Source organism: Drosophila ananassae, chromosome 2R (assembly GCF_017639315.1).
Source record: "Drosophila ananassae strain 14024-0371.13 chromosome 2R, ASM1763931v2, whole genome shotgun sequence".
NCBI lineage: Eukaryota > Metazoa > Arthropoda > Insecta > Diptera > Drosophilidae > Drosophila > Drosophila ananassae.
The window spans coordinates 23,823,960-23,842,373 of NC_057928.1; the positions used below are offsets into that span (position 1 = coordinate 23,823,960).

Consider the following 18,414-nt stretch of genomic DNA (forward strand, 5'->3'; position numbering starts at 1 on the left):
TCTGGATACTTCTGTGGTATGGCAACCACGGCCACTTATTACGGATCTCATCGGAGATTGGGGGGAGGCCAAAGGCCATTTAAAATTTAAAATTTAAATTTAAATTAAATAGCGTTTTGATGAGAACATGGCATTTTCACATTTAGCCGGGAGGACTTCGAATGTATATCGAATATCGATGTTTTCACAGCTGTTCTCTTTTGTTCCGCCTGGTCACACTTTTGTTTTGGTTTACGGGCGATTTCTTTCGGTGTTGCGTTCTGTTCTGTTATTTATCAAATTCTGGACTCCTGCTTCTGGATACCGCCGGGGAAACTGAAAAGCAATCGGTGAGTGCAATCCCGAAGGGGATTTGTAGGTGTCCGGAGCAAACGGAAACTGGAAGCTCCTTGGACGAACCGGCCACCGAATCGCAAAACAACAACAAAGTGCAGCCGCTGAGTCAGGCGATGTGCTGATTGAATTGGATTATCACGATATGGGTCTCTCAATTGCCTTTCAACCGGCGTTGTAGTTGTTTACATAGCGCGGACGTGGCGCAATAAATTTTTAATCTTATGCGGCAACCTGCTGATTAAGATACTCATGTTTCAATAGATAACTTGGCGGTGGCACTGGTGACTGGAGTTGACACTGGATTCCGAAACTATAGCGCCATGGACAATGCTGGGGAGTCGGCCTCGCCGCCATCGAGCAACGAGGCAGCGGCTGGATCACAAAGCGAAGCCTCCGAGGAGGAGGAGTATCTGGATAACAGCATCGAGCTGCGTGGATACCTCAGCAAGTGGACCAACTACATATATGGGTGGCAGCCCCGCTACATTGTCCTGAAGGATGGCACTCTGTCCTACTACAAGTCGGAGTCGGAGTCAGATTTCGGCTGCCGGGGAGCCATCAGCCTGACCAAGGCCACAATTAAGGTAGGGTATTCGTCAGAGAATTAGAGGAGGGAACCCACTCCAGCAACTGTTTTCAATTGGACTAATAAAAAAGTAATGGGCGTGAGTGTGTGCGCATGTGTTTTGGTCAAATTAACCAAAGCAAACGGCTCGATGGCCACGACCCCAGTCCCCGATTCCATTTCAATGCCAATTCCCATTCCCATTTTGATTCTTACTTCGATTCTCATTCCGAGCGACACAATCAATGCAGCGCAATCAATTAACGTTGGCCTGCTGGCGGTGACGAAAATAGACCAAATTGAAGTCATCGATGTAAGTGGGGCGCCCCTCTCCTTCGCCCGCAGCCATTAATGCCTCCTGCCGGACTGATGACAGGAGGGCGTGTTGTTTCTGTTCTAGGAGGGTGTTTCACAATGAGTGTACTTATCTATTTATACTAACGAAGCTGCCAAGCCACAGAAACTATGCTGACTCACACGCAGGGCCCGTTCCTGTAATTCGCACTCATTTTTGATTTTGATTGGGGTTGAACTCTGATGAGTACACATGAATATGGAAAAGCTGTCTGCGATAAAATAGAAATATTCAGAGCCCCGAATCCAGTCCTCCAAGCTATAAGCGATAAAGTGCTCATTTTTGATTTAAAATCTGACATTCTTGAGATAATTCAATTTAAATTACAAATGTTATTTTCATATTATTTGAACTTTTTGGACATTCGAATAATTTGTAAATTTTTCATCCAAAGGCTCATGAATCTGATGAACTACGCTTCGATGTGGTGGTCAATAACCTGAACAACTGGTGCCTGCGTGCGGAGACATCCGAAGATCGCATGCACTGGGTGGAGGTGCTGCAGCTATATAAGGAGGATACCGGCAGTACGGATACTACATCGCTGCGACGTCATGGCAGCACCATGAGCCTACAGTCGAACACCATTTCGCTGACCAGTGGTGGTAGCTTGAAGAAAACCCAGCGTAATCTGCGCGAAAAGGTCGGCGAGCTAGAGACCTTTAAGGATATCCTGTTTGGTCAGATCGAGACATTGCAGCGATACTTTGACGCCTGTTCGGAGTTGAACAAAAATAATGCCCAACCTCTCGATTTGGGTGATGGCCTTAAGAGCATCGATTTCAAGGTAAGTCCATAGCTAATTGTGTAATTTATTGTTTAATCCTTCTCTATTGCAGGGGGAATCCATTACGTTTCGCGCCACAACCTCTGGGGTGCTGACAACTTTGCAACATTGCCTGGAAATTATTGCCGAAAGCGACGAGTCTTGGAAGCGGAAACTGGAGCGTGAGATTGATAAGCGCCGTCGCTCGGAAGACCAGAATAAGTAAGTTGAAAGCTTCTAACACAATATTTTTGATGGTTATATTGAAATATGGCATTCCTTTTTAGAAAGTTCAAGGACGAAATTGAGAAAATTAAACGATTATCATATCCTGGCCCAGATTTCGAGGTGAGTCCACTTTTATTGCCACTACTAAAAACCAAATCCCATTCACGGTCATTACTGTTCGTATCGGGGCCAAACACGTTCCCACAAAACGAAAAAAGAAAATAATGATAAATAAACAAGCGTCGAACGCGAGAGTGGCGTTAAAATCGGGAAGCGATTTGCGTGCCATTCGGTTGCGTCTTAAAATAAATTCACTTGTTCGGCGGTGTGCCGGAGAAGAGATTTCATCATACGTACGGAAAGTAGAACACGCCGTGCTATTATTTAAGCGATTTCGATTGAATCACTTTTTTGACTGACACGGGGTTTTTATGTTCTGATCCTATCGCTGGCTGGAGGCATGCGATCCCTCCGGCCTTTAATTTTCCTCTTCGGTTATCCGGTAAACTATTTTTAATTGTCCCTTCCAATTGCATTTTAATGGATACATTCATAATTAGTTTGCCCAATCGGACTTTGGGTCGACGTTGTTGGGCTTCTCGGTTCATTCACTTGGTGAATGACCCACAAAGGTTGGCGTCTAGACGTCTTCAGTTGCGAAGATTGACGGTTTGACGTTGCTGAAGAATTACTTTGCCTCAATATAGTAGCCATCTAGGTTGGCAAAGACACAAGGTTGCATTTCCTATCAGAAGACAATGCTGAAAAAACCCTACAATCGCTTCTACTATATAAAAAAATATTTTTTTAATAAAAGTAACTTTTTGTCATGAATATTTTGCAAACAAAATTAAACCTCAATTATGTGTGGTTTCCTATAAATTGTTTAAGAAAAATCAATCAAAGAGTATTAAAACGTCCCCTGTTTTTTACTAAGCCGCTTCTCTGGCTTTGTGCCCGGCCTAAAGCTGATACCTTTCTGGCTTATAAGCTGGATTGGTCAGTCGGCGGTCAGCGATCGAGTCGCAAACACGTACAAATTATAAACAAATTCGCTGGGCAAACAAACGTAACCGTTTCTTTTTCATATTTGTCGAGTCTTAATTGTGTGTGACGCGATTTTGAAATCCTTCAGCTGCGCTAAAAGACCCATTATAAATACGTTGATGTGTATACCCATCCGAGTGTGCCGAATACTGGCTCATGCTGCAAATCTAAAATCGCAGCACGCACAAATATAAAAACACATATTCACTAACTCTATCTATAAACTAAATCGGCGGAATGCCCTCGGTGCGATTTCTTTGGCGCTCTGGTTTTCAGAAGGGCAAAGTGAAACAAATTACGGTACGGATAAAATAATCTACATTTTTGTTTATATTTAAGGAGTGCTATTTGAGTGGAATTTTGTATACACCTTTGAAGGGAAACTCTAAAGAACTAGCCTTAAAATATTTCATTTTTATAATGAATTATAAAATATGGGGTATACATTTGAATTTTATTTACTGGAGTTGTGTGTAATTTCTGTTAGTGTTTGGTCGCTGGCTCCAAACGAGAGGGATAAAATGTTGGCTTTGGCTCCTTTGAAACCAAATTGGCCTCATTTGAGAGCCAAGGGTAGCCCCACGCAGCCAACACCCCCTGGAAAAGTAAGTGCGGTGGCCAAACCCCCACGCATTGATTTATTATTTAAATGCGAGAAAATCCTTTTCATTAAAGCTTTCCGCAACGGGCTTTCCACTCTCGCCCGCTCTCTCTCTTAGCTGCTTTCTCCTGCTCTCGTTCTCTCTGGCCGCTTTTCAGGCGTCGAGTGGTGGCCACCAGCAACAGTTTGTTGTGTGTCCTTGCGTTGGACGGAAGGATTTGCGAGGACCTCAGTTCGCTGACATATTTAGCTCGACTCTCTCGCTTGCCGCGCAAACCGTTCATCCGTTGTCGTCCTGTCGCTCCTGCGCTCTCTCCCAGTTTCAGTTTTTCCAGCAGGTGGAAAGCGCAGGAAAAACTTGTTATCCTCTCGAAACTACTTGCGATTTTTCTCGTCTAAATTTCGGCAATTGCGGGTGGCGACAAGCAGGAAGAGCCTGGTAAGAGGAGACGCCGCAGGGATAAGTACATATAGCCAATGACTTCATCGGGGTCCACTTGGCGCTCCAACCACTTGCCACTTGGTGGCCAACGATGATGCACTCGACTTCGCAATAGGGGGCGTGTTTTTATTTTGGCGCTTGTGGGAGCGCACATGTCTGTATTAATTAATGAAATAAAAATATAAATTCAATTCCACAAAAATTCCATTCGCGGCATTTATTCCACGCCTGTTGCCGTTCTGGGGGTACACGCGCCGTACGTCAAAAAGTACAGTGAATACCCGTCTGTGTGAAGATTATTTAAATAACAAAATATAGTTATAGTTATAGCATTAACTCATAAATAAGAAGCTGATATAATTAACTTTCTATATACTATTAACTTGTCTGAAGTGTCATTTTAGGCATTCATTTACTTGATTTAGTTTGAAGAACTTTTTATAGTTGTTATTCATAACCCCCAAAAGAGTTTCCACTGCTTTAATGGGATTCAAGCACCAAGCCCCGTCTGGCAGTCTTTTGCTTACGTATTCATGGCACAATGATGCGCCTTTGTGTCCATTATGCTCGCCCAATTACGCATGCCAGCCGAGAACCTACGCCTGCCGTCGTCATTCCCCGGTTAGGGATGGATGGCAAGATGGGAAGAGTAAAAAAACAACAGCATAAATTGGATTTCTTGGGCCATTTGGCCGCACAAGTGTCGGCGATTAATTTATACAAAGCACGTTCCATTTCTTTCCAATTGGATTGAATGTGGTTTCGTCATTAAAATGAATTAGGCCGAACCCTCTTAAGAGGTTTTGGCTAAACTTGACTTAGTTTATAAGTTCAGAACGTGACTTTTTACTAAACTCCTATTCCGCTTTCGTTTTCTAGGAGGGCCCACATTCCACATTGCCCGAGGATGAGTTCTTCGATGCTGTTGAAACTGGCCTGGACAAAATCGAGGAGGACATGCAATTGCGATTCAAGCTGAAACTGCAGTCCCAAATCTCACAAACTCTGGTCAATGTCCCACACGAAGCGGTGGCCGAGGGCGAGGAGGCACGCGAGGAGTTCGGCACGGGTGCGGAGGCCAAGAGCCATGCCCTGTGGCCCGAGGTAAGCTAGTAGCTTCCAGTCGAGCCGTGCCGAGACCGGAAATAGCCAATCTGCCATGTGATTATCCAGCCATTAATTGCATTTGTTTTTCTCAGATCGATCGCGTGTGCAAGGAGCAGCTGCACTATGCCAGGGAAGGCGTCGGCCAGGATGGCAACGGTTGGCAAATCTTCGCCGACGAGGGTGAGATTAAAATGTACAAACGCGAGGAGGAGGTCAACGGGTTGGTGATGGACCCCCTGAAGGCGTATCACACGGTGCAAGGGGTGACTGCGAGGGAAATGTGCCACTACTTCTTCATGCCAGAATTCCGCAATGATTGGGAGAGTAAGTTGGCCGGCTGGAGTTTTGGGTTTCCAAACTTTTTATTATCCTCTATTTTAGCCACACTGGAGGACTGCACAATTCTGGAAAAAATCTCGGCGGATACCCTCCTGTTTTTGCAAACCCACAAGCGCATTTGGCCGGCTAGCCAGCGGGATGCGCAGTTCTGGTCGCACATGCGGAAGATCACTGACAATCTGGAACCTGGCGCTCGCGATATGTGGGTGGTGTGCAACAACTCCACAGAATACGCCAAGCAGGAGTCAAAGAATGGCAAGTGCGTACGTATTTTCCTGACCGTCATCCTTGCCTGCCAGACCCACTTGCCCGAGGGCTACGTGAAAGGTCAGCCCTTAAATCGCGAAGATCTAACCTGCAAAATAACATATTGCTCCGTGGGTAAGTGCTTCGAACATCCATCGTATTTGCCATATCTCACTGCTCGGTTTTCTCTCCCCAGTGAATCCTGGAGGCTGGGCACCGGCCAGCGCGTTGAGGGCCGTTTATAAGCGTGAATATCCAAAGTTTCTGAAGCGCTTCACCGGCTACGTAATAGACCAGTGCAAGGACAAACCCATCATGTTCTGATATTTGCCATAAGCAACAAAGCAATCAATACTAATCTGGGACTTTTTCCTTAAAAATCATAAATCTTGAAAAGAACTTTCTCTATCCTCAACTCCAGTTTTATACACGTTGACAGGTTGAGTTTAAGTTAGCCTTAAGTTATGTGTAAGTGAAACACAATCATTGTATAGCTCTTAGTTCCGAAACTTTCTAACTGTAATGTGTATCTATATGGAAATGCTTTAAATGCAACAATTGCAAAAAGGACGATGTGAGGGATCCATAAGTAGTCATAAGTGAGCTTTCTCTTCGGTGTGAATCTATAGAAATATGTATATCCGCATACGTACGAGTTGAGTATATATTACCATATTCCTACCTCCCTACCGCCCCGCCCCGCCCGGCAACATCCTCTTTACCGAACTGTCAAGTGTGTAAATAAATGCGACTTCTTGTTATCTCCAAAATAAAAGATCAACTCTCGTTTGGTTTTATCATATAATCATGTCATGTATTTGGTTTGAAGTTTTTTGCATTATTTTCCGCGAACTGTTTTCAATTTACATAAACTGTGCTGTTTTAGAAGAATTTTTTGTGTGTAATTTTACAACATGTTTATGTATTTTCTCTTAATATCAATGTGTCAAAACACTTTTTGTTTTTTGTTTCAATTTACAACCAAGTACTGCAAATGGAGAATTTTAAATGCCTACAATTTGTGCAGTCTGAAAAGTTGCCTTGCCAAATACTCTCGATACTAATTAATTTATTCAACTTCAACTTTATAAGTTAATCGTTCGCGATTTGAATTACGTTTACACTGATTTTTCACGTTAATGCGTTTTATAAGTTATGTATGTACTTGTGTCATATTGTCATGTAATTGGTTGCTTGGTTTTTTTGTTTGGTTGCTTGTCTTTTTGTCGTTGCAGCTATTGGAAAATAGAGTTATGTATATAAGCTTTTCTATATTGTACAGGAGCTGTGTGTGTGGGTGTGTGTGTGTGTAGGTCTGTGTACCCTATTTGGCAAATATTCGGCTATGTATCTCTGAATTTGTATCTTCTCCGTCGCCGGATCCGTAGTGTTTGTAATGAGCGGTCGCTTAGTTGGCGGCTTATGGAAATGCATGCTGGTTTACGACTTTGGCTTTCGGTAATATATTTCTCCCACTAAAAACATTTAATACGTTGTATCGGTATCTTTTGGTGTATGCATATATGTGTATATATATTACGATTTGTAGAAGTAATTGTATGACGCTTAGCTATGTACAACAGTTTCATAAACTATTTTAATGCATTCGTGTTATTGTATCCCCGTAAATTAATATAATTCATTTAAGTAACTAGCTAACAGTTGCCAAGTACTCTTGCCGCAAACACTTACAAACTGATGCAAAAATGGTTCAATGGATCAATGGAAACAAACAATGCAGTTCAACGAAATGTTCATAATTCACTACAAATGCCAAGAATTTCTCTGCAATTATCGCTCAACGCCAAAGGCCGTCGGTCCTATAGTATGTAGCAGTATAGAGTACTATATCTTATTAGCTCTGGCCCGATTTCTGGTCTTGTCTTGACCCATTTCCTGGGCCCGCAGAGCACTGTCATCTGCGGCCTGCCGCAGTTTGGTTTATCATACATTAAATGCTTAATTTAGGATCTATAACATTAATTTATATATATCCTTCCGCTCACCGCTCTCCGCTTCGGTCTCAACTTATTTTTAATTATGTTCATTGCACTTATGCAAATTTTCAAGTATCAACTAAGCATAATCAGTGTGTAAATAAGTCTTATTGTTTATTTCTCGTGCTGTTTCCATTCGATCGGCTAAAAACTGATGTTCGTTGAAAATTAAAAAATCCCCTCGAAAATTTATAATATTCGATTCCCGTTGTCTAATTGCCAGTTCTTGTTTGCTCTATTGTAAATAGTTGAAATACTTTGTAGCTTTACTGATTTTAGGTATTGTTGTTTAGAGTTAGTTAGCTGGAAGTGGGCCTTCGGTAAAGTCTGTCGAAAATTCGTTATTAGTTACGATTTCGTTTTTTCCTATTTTCATTTTCCTTTTCTTTTCTTTTTTTTTGAGAGTAGATTTTACAACAAATTTTACAATTTCGATTCCAGTTTTTTTTTTAGATTTTTCTTTTTTTACATTCAATTTAAGATTACGTTTAAAATGAACTCCCCTCTTGGGGGCAGGGGTTCTAGACATTAATCTGGAAAGCCTCCCGCTGCAGTTTCTGATTGGCACGCATTCGTGGCGACGTCTGGGTCTTCGTCTTGTCGTTGGCATCCGAAAAACGAGCTGGTGGATTTATGTGGTCCTGATAGTTTGGTGGATAGTTGGATATGCTAAACGTACAGGGTTCTGATTACGTAAGTGGCGGCAATCGGTACTCGGCCTCTCGTCTGCGGATCACTTACCTAAAAGTTGTTTCTTCATTGTGGCTCGAATAGCCACTGGAACTTCGCACGTGCCGCTTGCCGCTGGTACCCGGCTTTCCCGCCTTCCGGGCGGCAAATGGCGGCTTTGACTTCCGGTTCATGCTAGTGGGCGTTGTCTCGGACGAGGAAGAAGTCTCATCCTGGGTATCTATAAATGGCATAAATTGTTTAGAAATTGTAAAAAAGTTTCATGATATCACCCTACTACCCTTCAATATAATTAAATTTTCAATATTTCAACTTTTCAAATCAATTTATAATATTAATTTTTAATAAAAATTCAAGAATTAAACAAAAATTCATTTTTGTGTAACAGGGCTAAGTTTCCTCTATTAGTTTTATGGGGCATATTATACGGGTACATCTGTCCTTTTTTAGAATCTTTTAAAAACAAAAAAAGGATTTTTAATTCTTCCTATAAGTATTATAGCCTATACTTATATAGGCAGTATAGGAAGAAAAATCCTAAAATGATTAAAATTTTTTATAAAATAATTCTTGGAGTAGTTTTATTTACTCTTATTTGGTATATTATGATATTTCCCTAGATTAGAGACTATAATGACCCTGCGATCCCTATGCCGATATAATGAACCCCCTTTCCTCGCTAGGACTTACCCCGTTGGGCGCGATACTTGGCCGAGTTTAGCGCGCGTGCAGACACATCATTGTCGGACTCGGAGCCGAGTGTGTCATATTCTGTAATTGGGATGTGAAGCGTTAGGATTTTCCTAACTTCGGAATCTGTTGAACCTGGATTGTCCGATTCTAAAAAGTTTAGTACGATTCGATGGATTTGTACGTTGTTTGTTGGTTTTGGTTTTTTATCGAGATGAAGTTGAAATGAGAATGGAGAAGAACGTTGAGAGCAGTAATGAGAAATAAGATGGGCGCAAGGATTTTGGGTGGAATGCGACTGCGACAAAAGATGATTTAATTTGGCTTACGGGCTATGTTAGGGATTATTGGGAAATGGGGGATAGAAGTGGGGAGACAGAAGGTATGGTCGTGATTCCATGCCATATCTACCTTGGCTCTCCGAGTGAGGATCCCTGAGACGGCCGACTTTTCGCCGCACCTTGGTGTACTCCGGCTCCTTTGACTGCAAAAAATTTCAATTATTATATTGTTAAAATTAAAAATGTAAAATCCAGTCACATGATAGCTTTCCGGCTTGACATCGTGGTAGACAAAAGAGCCGCGCACCGAGTGGTAGGGACCACTATACACGTTGCCACTATAGGAGCTTTCACTGTAGGTCTGCTTGTTCAGCTGGAACGTAGCATACGGGCAGATGTCCTCGATGTATTCGTTGCCCTCCGCCTTGCCGAAGCTCCCGGAGTCGTTCGAGTTGGATCCCCGGGGAGCCGAGCTGCTAGGATTACAGCGAACGGCCAGATACTGTTGATCCCGATTCTGTTTATTTTGCAAATTAGCCAGCGATGGCGACTCCGACATGGAGGTACTGGCCAACCGGGCTTGATTGCTCAGCTCTGGATTGAAATTGAATAAATCTTTTAACTGCATCCTTGATAGGGCTATTTCAAGTCTTACTTCGTTTTCTAAGGAAGAGCGCTGCTCCAATTAGGGCCAGCAACATCAGCAGGGAAACGCAAATTGGCAGCAGTAGCTTGAAGTTGGCATAGAAGGGCAAGTCGCTCAGGTGGGATACAGGTGTCGAATGGTCATTGTTGTAAACCACTGTAAATAAATACATTTATAGATAATAGATTATATGGGTTTTAGGGACAATCCATTAATATGAATGTCTAGTATCATATTAATAAAGATTGTGCAAATCATAGAATGGGTAAGCATGTCGGCTTAAATTAGCTCACTAAAAAACGATCAAAAACCCACCTCCTGCCGTAGATAGCGTCGTAAAGTTATAGATGGCCGTTGTGGAGCCTGCGTTATTATGGGCCGTCACCTTGATTTGGTACTTGGTGCCCGGGACCAGGTCACTGACCGTGTAGATCCTTTCTGTGGGTGGAATGTGGTTGGAGACCACGGTCCACGAGGACCTGCCATAAATGCGAGACTCTATCATGAAGTAGAGGATGCCGCAGCCACCGTCTCCCCAGGAGTCCAGCCAGCAAGTGACACTAGTGGAGTTGTTGGTGATCATCTGGGAGTGTTTCGGCTGCACTGGGGGATTGCCTTTGGTGTATGAGTTAACAATGTCGCAGGGTAGTCCGGTTCCAATCTTATTGTAAGCGGTGATGTACAGTTGGTAGCGAGTGCCACACCACAGATTGGTCAGCAGGTGCGAGGTGGTCTTGGCGTCCACCTGCAGCTCCTCCCAGTCACCGTTATCCCTCTTGTAGTTGATGACGTAGCCGAGAATCGGACTGCCACCGTGACTATTGTCCATCCACTCGAGAAGAAGGCTATCCGTGTAGGCATTGATCACCGTCAAGTTGGGAGCCTCCGGCGGCACCTTCACCACGATGTTGTACACGATCTCGTCCTTGCCCCAGGTATTCTCCACGCTGCATGTGTAGTTTCCAGCATCGCTGGCCTGGCACTCCCTCATATAGAGAGTGCCGTTCTTAGCTATCGTCTTCCGGGCACTTGTCTCCATGTTGTGTCCGTCCTGACGCCAAATAGTAACTGGAGCTGGGGCGCCCACCTTCCGGCAGGGCAGCTCCAGGTTCTCCTTCCAGGGCGTGACTATGCGCTGACTAAAGGACACTATCCTGGCGGGCACCTTGTTGTTGGGAGGCACGGTGACCACCTGGGTCTTCTCGCCCTCGCCCATTTTCGTGGAGGCAGTTAGCCAGAACTGGTAGGTAGCCGATTCTTGGGTGCGGACCGTCTCGTGCATCTCTACGTAGGGTCCCAGGAGCCGCTTGTGGGTGCCCTCCTCCCGTCCGCCCTCTAGCATGGACATGTAGAAGGTGTAGCCCGTCTGGCACAGGTTGACAAAGGAAAACAATAGGTTAGAGTCAGTAAACAGTGGTAACTTGGACACTTGGAGCACTTAACTATCACCTAATTAGACAAGGAGAGTGAGAACTTGGTGCACTGAGAGAATAGTTGCTATTCTATTCTATATTATATTCACGTCTATTCTACAAAATGTTCTTGGTGTGTATTGGTTGATACTTACGATGTCACCGTTGGGCAGGTCAGGCGGCAGCCAGGATATTATGATTTTCGTGCTTGACGCGGGTATCGCCTTGATGGCCTGCGGGGCGGAGGGAACTGCATTCCACAATTGCGATTGCACAAATAAATGGATATATATATACATATATAGTATATGAATAAATGTATATATCAGCAGATGGGTGTGTGTGCCGACTCTCCATGGAAATTGCCAGCGCGGCAAGGACTCGGATGAGGATTCAAGGGGATGAGGATGTGGCAGGATGGGATTGGGAGCTGGGGACAGAGGATTGAGGACTAGGGACTGGGGAATGGGCGGGATGGTGGTGTGGCGGGAAAGGGTGCCAGTGACGGTGCTGCACCTCGTTTGCGTTCATTGAACCGAACGCCACTTACCATCCTCGTGGGTGCGGCAATAAAACGGTTTGGTTTTCATGCCATCGCCTACTTTGGTGTAAGCCAAAACCCAGACCGTGTAGTTCGTGTATTTGCGCAGATTCTCGATGGTGACGTATTGATTTGTTGACTTGACAACGTCCGGATCGGTTTCTGAGCACGTGTTGGAGCAGGAGCAGGAGCAGGAACAGGAGCAAAAGCAGCAGGAGACGAAACGAGAACAATTAGCACTGATTGGAAATATGAGGACCATGAAGTGGGCTAATTAATTGGCGAGTGCCATAAATTTCATAAAATAAGTTGGCCAAGTAGCGGTCGGTTGGTCGTTCGACTTCTCTGGCCGCTGTTGGCTACTGTCCATGTCTGCACATCCTGTAGGATAATTACATAAATGCACTGACATCCACTGACACTCAAACCGAAGTAATTGCCAAATAATCGACTGGGATTCGGAGTAATGAGCAGTTAAATAACAAATTATAAAACCAATTCTTGAAACTTAAAGTTGTTACGGTATTTATTTTAATTTTGATTGGCTCTTGTTATAAAACAGAGATTGCTCAAAAGATATAAGGATATAATGTTTCGAACTTACCGTAAAGCTCATCGACCGATATGTAATACACTTTGTAGCCCTTGATTTTTCCATTTTGGCCGTCAATGTCCGGGGGAGACCAGGTGATATAAATCGAGGTGGAACCCAGGACATCGCATTGCGGCGATTCTGGTGGCGACGAGGGCACTATAATCAAAAAAAAGCAAAACGGTTGAACCAGTTTATTAAATACTTTTTTTACACTGTCAAAAATAATTTCAAAAAGCATTTAAATCTTTAATATTTAGTTAAAACAAACATGAATTTGGTATAAAACTTTTAGACTAGATAGGTCTAAAAAAAAATATAATAAACGACTAAACATTTTTTTTCTGTGCTGCTCAGACTGCAGGAAAGCCATTCGCCGTGGTCCTGGTCAGATTTCGTGCACGGACAATTAACAGATCCAATCAATGTATGCCAGCTGACACGAAGCCACCAGGGCCCTCCTCTCAGCCCGTTATCCCATTATCCCTTTGGCCAATCCCCGCTTACCGTCCTCCATTGTTTGCACGGCAATCTCCTTGCTGGGCGGTCCACTGCCTTGGCTCGTGTAGGCCTGGACAATGACATGGTACTGGGTAAACTTGTTGAGGTTACTGAGCACCGTCTCGCCCCCGAAATGGGTTCGCACCTCGACGGTCTTAAAACTGAAGCCCTGGGTGGGATTCACCTCCTTGTCCTCGGGCGTCAGTGACATCTGGTAGCCCACATAGTAGCCTAATAGTATGCCGTTCCAGTGGTCCCTTTCCGGTGCATCCCAGGTCACCGAGATTTCTGTGGAGCTCTTTGGCTCTGCTCGCACGGTCAATGGCGGTCCGGAGGGCACCTCTTCCAGCGTGGTCACTTGCACCACTTCCGAGAATTCGGAGGCCCCCAGCTTGTTCTCCGCCGACATGCGGATGTGGTAGGCTTTGGCCGGACGCAGCTGCTGAATGTTGACCACAGTCTGGCCTCCGGCTATAGTCAAGTGCTCAGCAATCTGCCAAATGTCTGAAAGCGGAAAACCAATCCAAAACAGGAAAATTAAATATTCAGTTTTTTATATATTATATTTTGTTGTGGTATTCAAGGCCGAATTAAATAATGATTAACTTAGTTCTTGATTTATCCTTAAGTTCATCTTAGCTTCTTAATCCTCAGGATACTTTGAGCTTCAGCTTCTGAAAAATTGTCCAAGTTTCCCTCCCATGAGCCCCTCAAACTATCGTTTCCCAGTTCTCTCACCTGAAATCTGCTTGTAGTAGATGTGGTACTCCTCGATGGGACTGTTGCCGGCAAAAGGTTGGCTCCAGGTGAGCTGCAGGCTGCGAGACTGCTGCGAGTTGATACGGAGGTTCTTGGGCTGCTCTGGCACCTCCTGCACGATGAGCTGGATGGACATCTCGTCCTGCCAAAATTCGAAATGGTTTTGGGTTATTTCCGCCTCCCTTTGGGACCGATGCGGCTGATGCTGGTGAAATGGACTTGGGCCGAGTTGGCGCATTAAGAGTTCATTTGCGCCAAGTAGAAGCCCTGACAAGCAGGCAGTTGCAGCTGTTGCTGATGCCTTTGCTCGAGAATCTCATTCAAATTGCCATAAATTAGGGTTAAGAGCATTATCATGGAAAAGGAAGGGTTTCTTTGGCAGGACCGGCGGACGGACGGGTTTTTGGGGCAAAAGTTTTCTGGCGATGTGTGAGATGTGCGTGCTTCAAACTTTTTGGCAGCCACAAAAATTTACGATAATCTCCAAAATCATAGTCACTTTTAATATTTCTAAAAAAAATTGTAATTTATATGGCTTATAAGGGAAAAATGTTATGGCCGCAGGGTTAGTTTATTTTATCATATCGAGCCCCATTTTGTCAGTGTATCCTAGTGATTTATGATTGGGATAGAGTGACTATGAAGTACCGACTACTGATCGAAATGAACTAGCACTCGGCCCGATTCCATTAGTCCTGCGACAGTTTGATTTAAGTCAAGCGAATGCATAATAATATCCTTGCACCATGTTTTGTGCCACACAAAAGTGTCAGCCTTGCAACTTACCTGTCCGAAGGCATTGCTCGCCTGACAGATATAAATGCCCGTATCCTGGCGATATGTGTGCGAAATGCCCAATTCGGAGACCATGCCGTCGTCGAGCACTTGATCTCTTATTGTGTAGCTGTACGGCGGCGGAGTGCAGCCAGTGTGATTTATATGCAAGTAAATGCATTTAAGAGACACACGACGACGCATTCATACGATGGTACAGCCATACAGATACCCAGATACCCAGGCAGATCCAGATACAGATACAGATGCAGATGCAGATACAGAATGCAGAGTACGTGAATGTGGGATACGTGTTTGCGCAACGTGAGCGATGCAATTTTATAACAATGTTTTCCACGTTGCAGGAGCAGCAGTAGAAGCAGCAGGAGCAGTTGTTGCGAGTGTCGGTATTATTTTTGTTGCAATTGTAGTTTTGTTGACAAAGACGAAGACATACGAGGCCAAAATGCACACACACCCGTGGCATTTGTGTGTGCGTGTGCAAATGGCATAAATAAATAAAACGCGTGTGCATATTCAGTTGTTTGCCCAGGAGCAGTCCCGGAGAAAGGTGCATGGGGAGGGGCGGAAGAAAAGAGAAAGCCGGAAATACATATACATTAAAACACTTACGATACACAAACATGCAGGAGGACACAAGTGGGCACTAAAATGGAACAGCCGAAGGACCTGTTTCCAAGGAGCTGCTCAACTAAGAGCCAACGAAATATGGCAAGGCGAAGTTTTCTTTTTATTTCTTGCTCTTCAAGTGGCACTATCGCAAAAAGTGCTTATTGAAAATCAAGAATTCACGACCTTGGCCGTATTTGGGTATATTTTTAAGTTCATATTTTAATTTCTTGCTTTTTAAATATTGTATTTTTTATGTAAATAAGATACTGATAAACCCATAGAAATGAAAAACAAAATGAATATTTTCTTGACAAAACGCAAACAGAACTGGCAAGGAAAAATCGTATTTGGTCTGGAAAATATCAGAATTCCTATTGAAAAAATATGAGGCAGACAGGCCAGGGAAATCTCATTGCCTGGTGCAAATCGAGTTAGACATTTTGGCCAAGTACGGTATCCATCCATGGCCATAACCCACACGGAATCCAACCTGCACAGAACTCCTTTAATTAAAAGCAATTTGTTGTTTGCAATCGACTTGGAATTGATTTCGCCAGACTCACAGACACAACAGGGGGACGTTGGATGGGCTGTTGGATTGGGCTACGAACAGATGGGATTCACCCCCCTCCACCCAATGGAGGAGCCACTCTTACCGTGAATCCAGTGATTCGTCGAGATATTGCTGCGTTGCCTGGATTTTCCATTTGAAGTCGATGGGATTGTCGCCCTGAACGTTGCACTGAACATGGACTTGCTTGCCTTTGGCCACCGAGATTTGCTTTGATTTCGTCTGGAAGTGGGCGGGAACTGAAAGGAAGAAAAAAGGCGTGGCATAGGGCATTACAAGACTTGAACAGCAACATCGGCACTAAGAGGTCTTATCCAATGAAGGGGTTTATTTTTACAGTTCGAAATAAATTTTGAAAAATGTTTAATTTCCTGTAAGTGGCTTGGAGAATCTTACCATTAACTTTCAGGAAGATGACTTTGCTCACTCCGGACCCAATACTGTTTTTGGCCTCGCACAGAAAGTGGCCTTGCGACTCCTTGCTAATCTTTTTGAAGAAGATGGTGCCGTTGGGAAATAGCTGAACCGTGGGCTCGTACAGGAAGTCTTTGTACTCGCCGGGCGTGGGTCCAATGGCTTTCTTCCAGGTAATTGTGGGCTTGGGATACCCCGAGGACTGACAATGCAACAGGACATCCGTGCCTGCCTGGGCGCTCGAGTCCTTTGGCTCTAGGATCCACTTTGGCGGCACATTCACTGTGAGTGGCACGGTGAATCTTTCAGTGCCTGCCACGTTCGAGGCGATGCAAGTATAGTTCCCGGAATGATCGGAGGCTATGTGTTCGATCACCAAGCTGGCCGAGTATTCGTCCAGGCGTCGAACCACTTCGTTACTAAGGGCATGGATTAAATCATATATTCAAATTCTTTAACATTTTTAAATTAGAGTACTAACCCTGTTCCAATGAGGGGCTTGCCATTGCGCTCCCAGCGAAAGCTGACCGGCAGGTCGCCCTCGAGGATCTGGCAGGATATGGCTGCCCGCATACCCTCCCGCAGCATGTTCGTCATCGCCTGGATGGGCATTATTTTCGGCGGCACTGTTGGGGGGAAGTAATAAAACATCAAACATGAAATGCAAGCCGTAAACCATGAAAGCCAAAAGCCGAAAGCACTTTGGTTGGAAAATCGTGAAAATGTCGCACAAAAGTCACTTGCAATTGCCGCGGATTGGTTGGCTTGGGTACGAAAACCACTGAGCCCAATAATCAAGGCTGGTAGTGGCAAGTGTGGGCGTGGCACTGGCATCAATGCTGCGGCGGCTTAGCAACAGCTGTCGAGTGAATTATTACAAAGAGTGTGGTGGCCGAGAAGGATGAGGAGTGGCAGGATGATGAGGCGGCGGAGTTGCCGCAGACAGAACACAAAAGTCAATGACTTCATTGTGGGTCTGCCAAGCCCATAACCACCCAACCACTCTACCGCCCATCCACCCACCGCCTGCATGTGCATTAACTGAGAAATAGTTGCTGCAGCTTTTTCTGTTGCGGCTGCATAGTTTCATTCGCCACTCTAATTGGAATAGTTTCATTGTAACAGCTCAGCACAGAGCAGAATAATTTTCAAGACTGAAATGGATTTTTTTCAAAATCTTATAACATTTTTATGATTTTGGAAAATTTGATTGAAAACTGAATTTTTATTCTAACCAAATCACAGGCTAAGCATTTTAAGTTTAAATTCAACAAATGATTTAAACTCTAACTATAAACAAATATTTTTTGAACAACTTGAAAAATGTAGGAATTGTTTTAATTAAAAAACTGTTGCCGTTAAACTTTACTTTTATGATAGTTTAACTTTAATTTTATTAGTTTACAAAGCAAAGATTGAATTAATTTATATCTTATTTATATATATCTTATTTATTTATTTATATTATATATAATTTATTATATGTGAAACTGTCTCATTGAAAATCTAAAACTCCACACTTTTGGTTAATTTTTTGCTGTGCATACAAAAGCCTAGCCACTAGATTTTAAAATTTTAATATTGGAAACGGACAATGATTCCCTGCGAGCTGGAAACTTACCCAGGACCTGGATCTCCACATTTCGCCGCGAGGTCTGCTTCTGTTTGTTCTGGGCCATGCACGTGTACGTGCCCGCATCCTCCAGGCGCTGCAGTTGCTCGATAATTAAGGTGCCATTGTTGTAGGCACGCTGCCGGCGATTTATGGGCAACGTTTGGCCATCTTCGACCCAAAGAGTGCATGCCGGTGGAAAGTTGTTGTAAAAATAGTAGAAAAGTAAAAGGGGAAAGCAGAACGGCGATGCGTTGGCAATTAATTTG

General features: G+C 44.0%; 2 protein-coding genes across 7 annotated transcripts in view; one reads left to right on the forward strand and one right to left on the reverse strand.

Moving 5' to 3' along the window:
- The first annotated feature begins 191 nt into the window (after nt 1-191).
- On the forward strand, nt 192-6,807 carry LOC6507326 (ceramide transfer protein). Of its 2 annotated transcripts, XM_001956206.4 has the most exons (9): nt 192-329; nt 598-920; nt 1,651-2,043; nt 2,096-2,244; nt 2,310-2,370; nt 5,220-5,444; nt 5,540-5,771; nt 5,829-6,167; nt 6,229-6,807. In XM_001956206.4, exons 2-9 carry the CDS (start codon nt 657-659, stop codon nt 6,354-6,356), a joined length of 1,791 nt encoding a protein of 596 aa, XP_001956242.1. In that variant the 5' UTR covers nt 192-329; nt 598-656; the 3' UTR covers nt 6,357-6,807. The 2 variants fall into 2 exon arrangements, with proteins under 2 accessions (XP_001956242.1, XP_014765161.1); XM_014909675.3 differs by lacking the exons at nt 192-329; nt 598-920; nt 1,651-2,043; nt 2,096-2,244; nt 2,310-2,370 and adding an exon at nt 3,270-3,597.
- An 81-nt stretch (nt 6,808-6,888) lies between these two features.
- The window catches only part of LOC6507735 (Down syndrome cell adhesion molecule-like protein Dscam2), a 50,125-nt gene continuing 38,599 nt past the window's right edge, over nt 6,889-18,414 (reverse strand). For 3 of the 5 annotated variants that reach the window (XM_014909948.3, XM_032453647.2, XM_044714956.1), the window contains 17 exons: nt 18,155-18,316; nt 17,015-17,159; nt 16,516-16,952; nt 16,205-16,358; nt 14,928-15,045; nt 14,121-14,283; nt 13,389-13,886; nt 12,894-13,040; nt 12,299-12,451; nt 11,904-11,998; nt 10,652-11,702; nt 10,346-10,492; nt 9,950-10,284; nt 9,821-9,893; nt 9,410-9,559; nt 8,771-8,939; nt 6,889-8,698 (listed from right to left, as the gene is read on the reverse strand). In XM_014909948.3, coding sequence (XP_014765434.1) covers nt 8,551-8,698; nt 8,771-8,939; nt 9,410-9,559; nt 9,821-9,893; nt 9,950-10,284; nt 10,346-10,492; nt 10,652-11,702; nt 11,904-11,998; nt 12,299-12,451; nt 12,894-13,040; nt 13,389-13,886; nt 14,121-14,283; nt 14,928-15,045; nt 16,205-16,358; nt 16,516-16,952; nt 17,015-17,159; nt 18,155-18,316 — 4,145 coding nt within the window. In that variant the 3' untranslated portion in view covers nt 6,889-8,550. Of the gene's footprint in view, nt 8,715-8,770; nt 8,940-9,409; nt 9,560-9,820; nt 9,894-9,949; nt 10,285-10,345; nt 10,493-10,651; nt 11,703-11,903; nt 11,999-12,298; nt 12,452-12,893; nt 13,041-13,388; nt 13,887-14,120; nt 14,284-14,927; nt 15,046-16,204; nt 16,359-16,515; nt 16,953-17,014; nt 17,160-18,154; nt 18,317-18,414 lie in introns of all 5 variants that reach the window. The other 2 variants (XM_014909947.3, XM_014909950.3) reach the window with 2 other exon arrangements.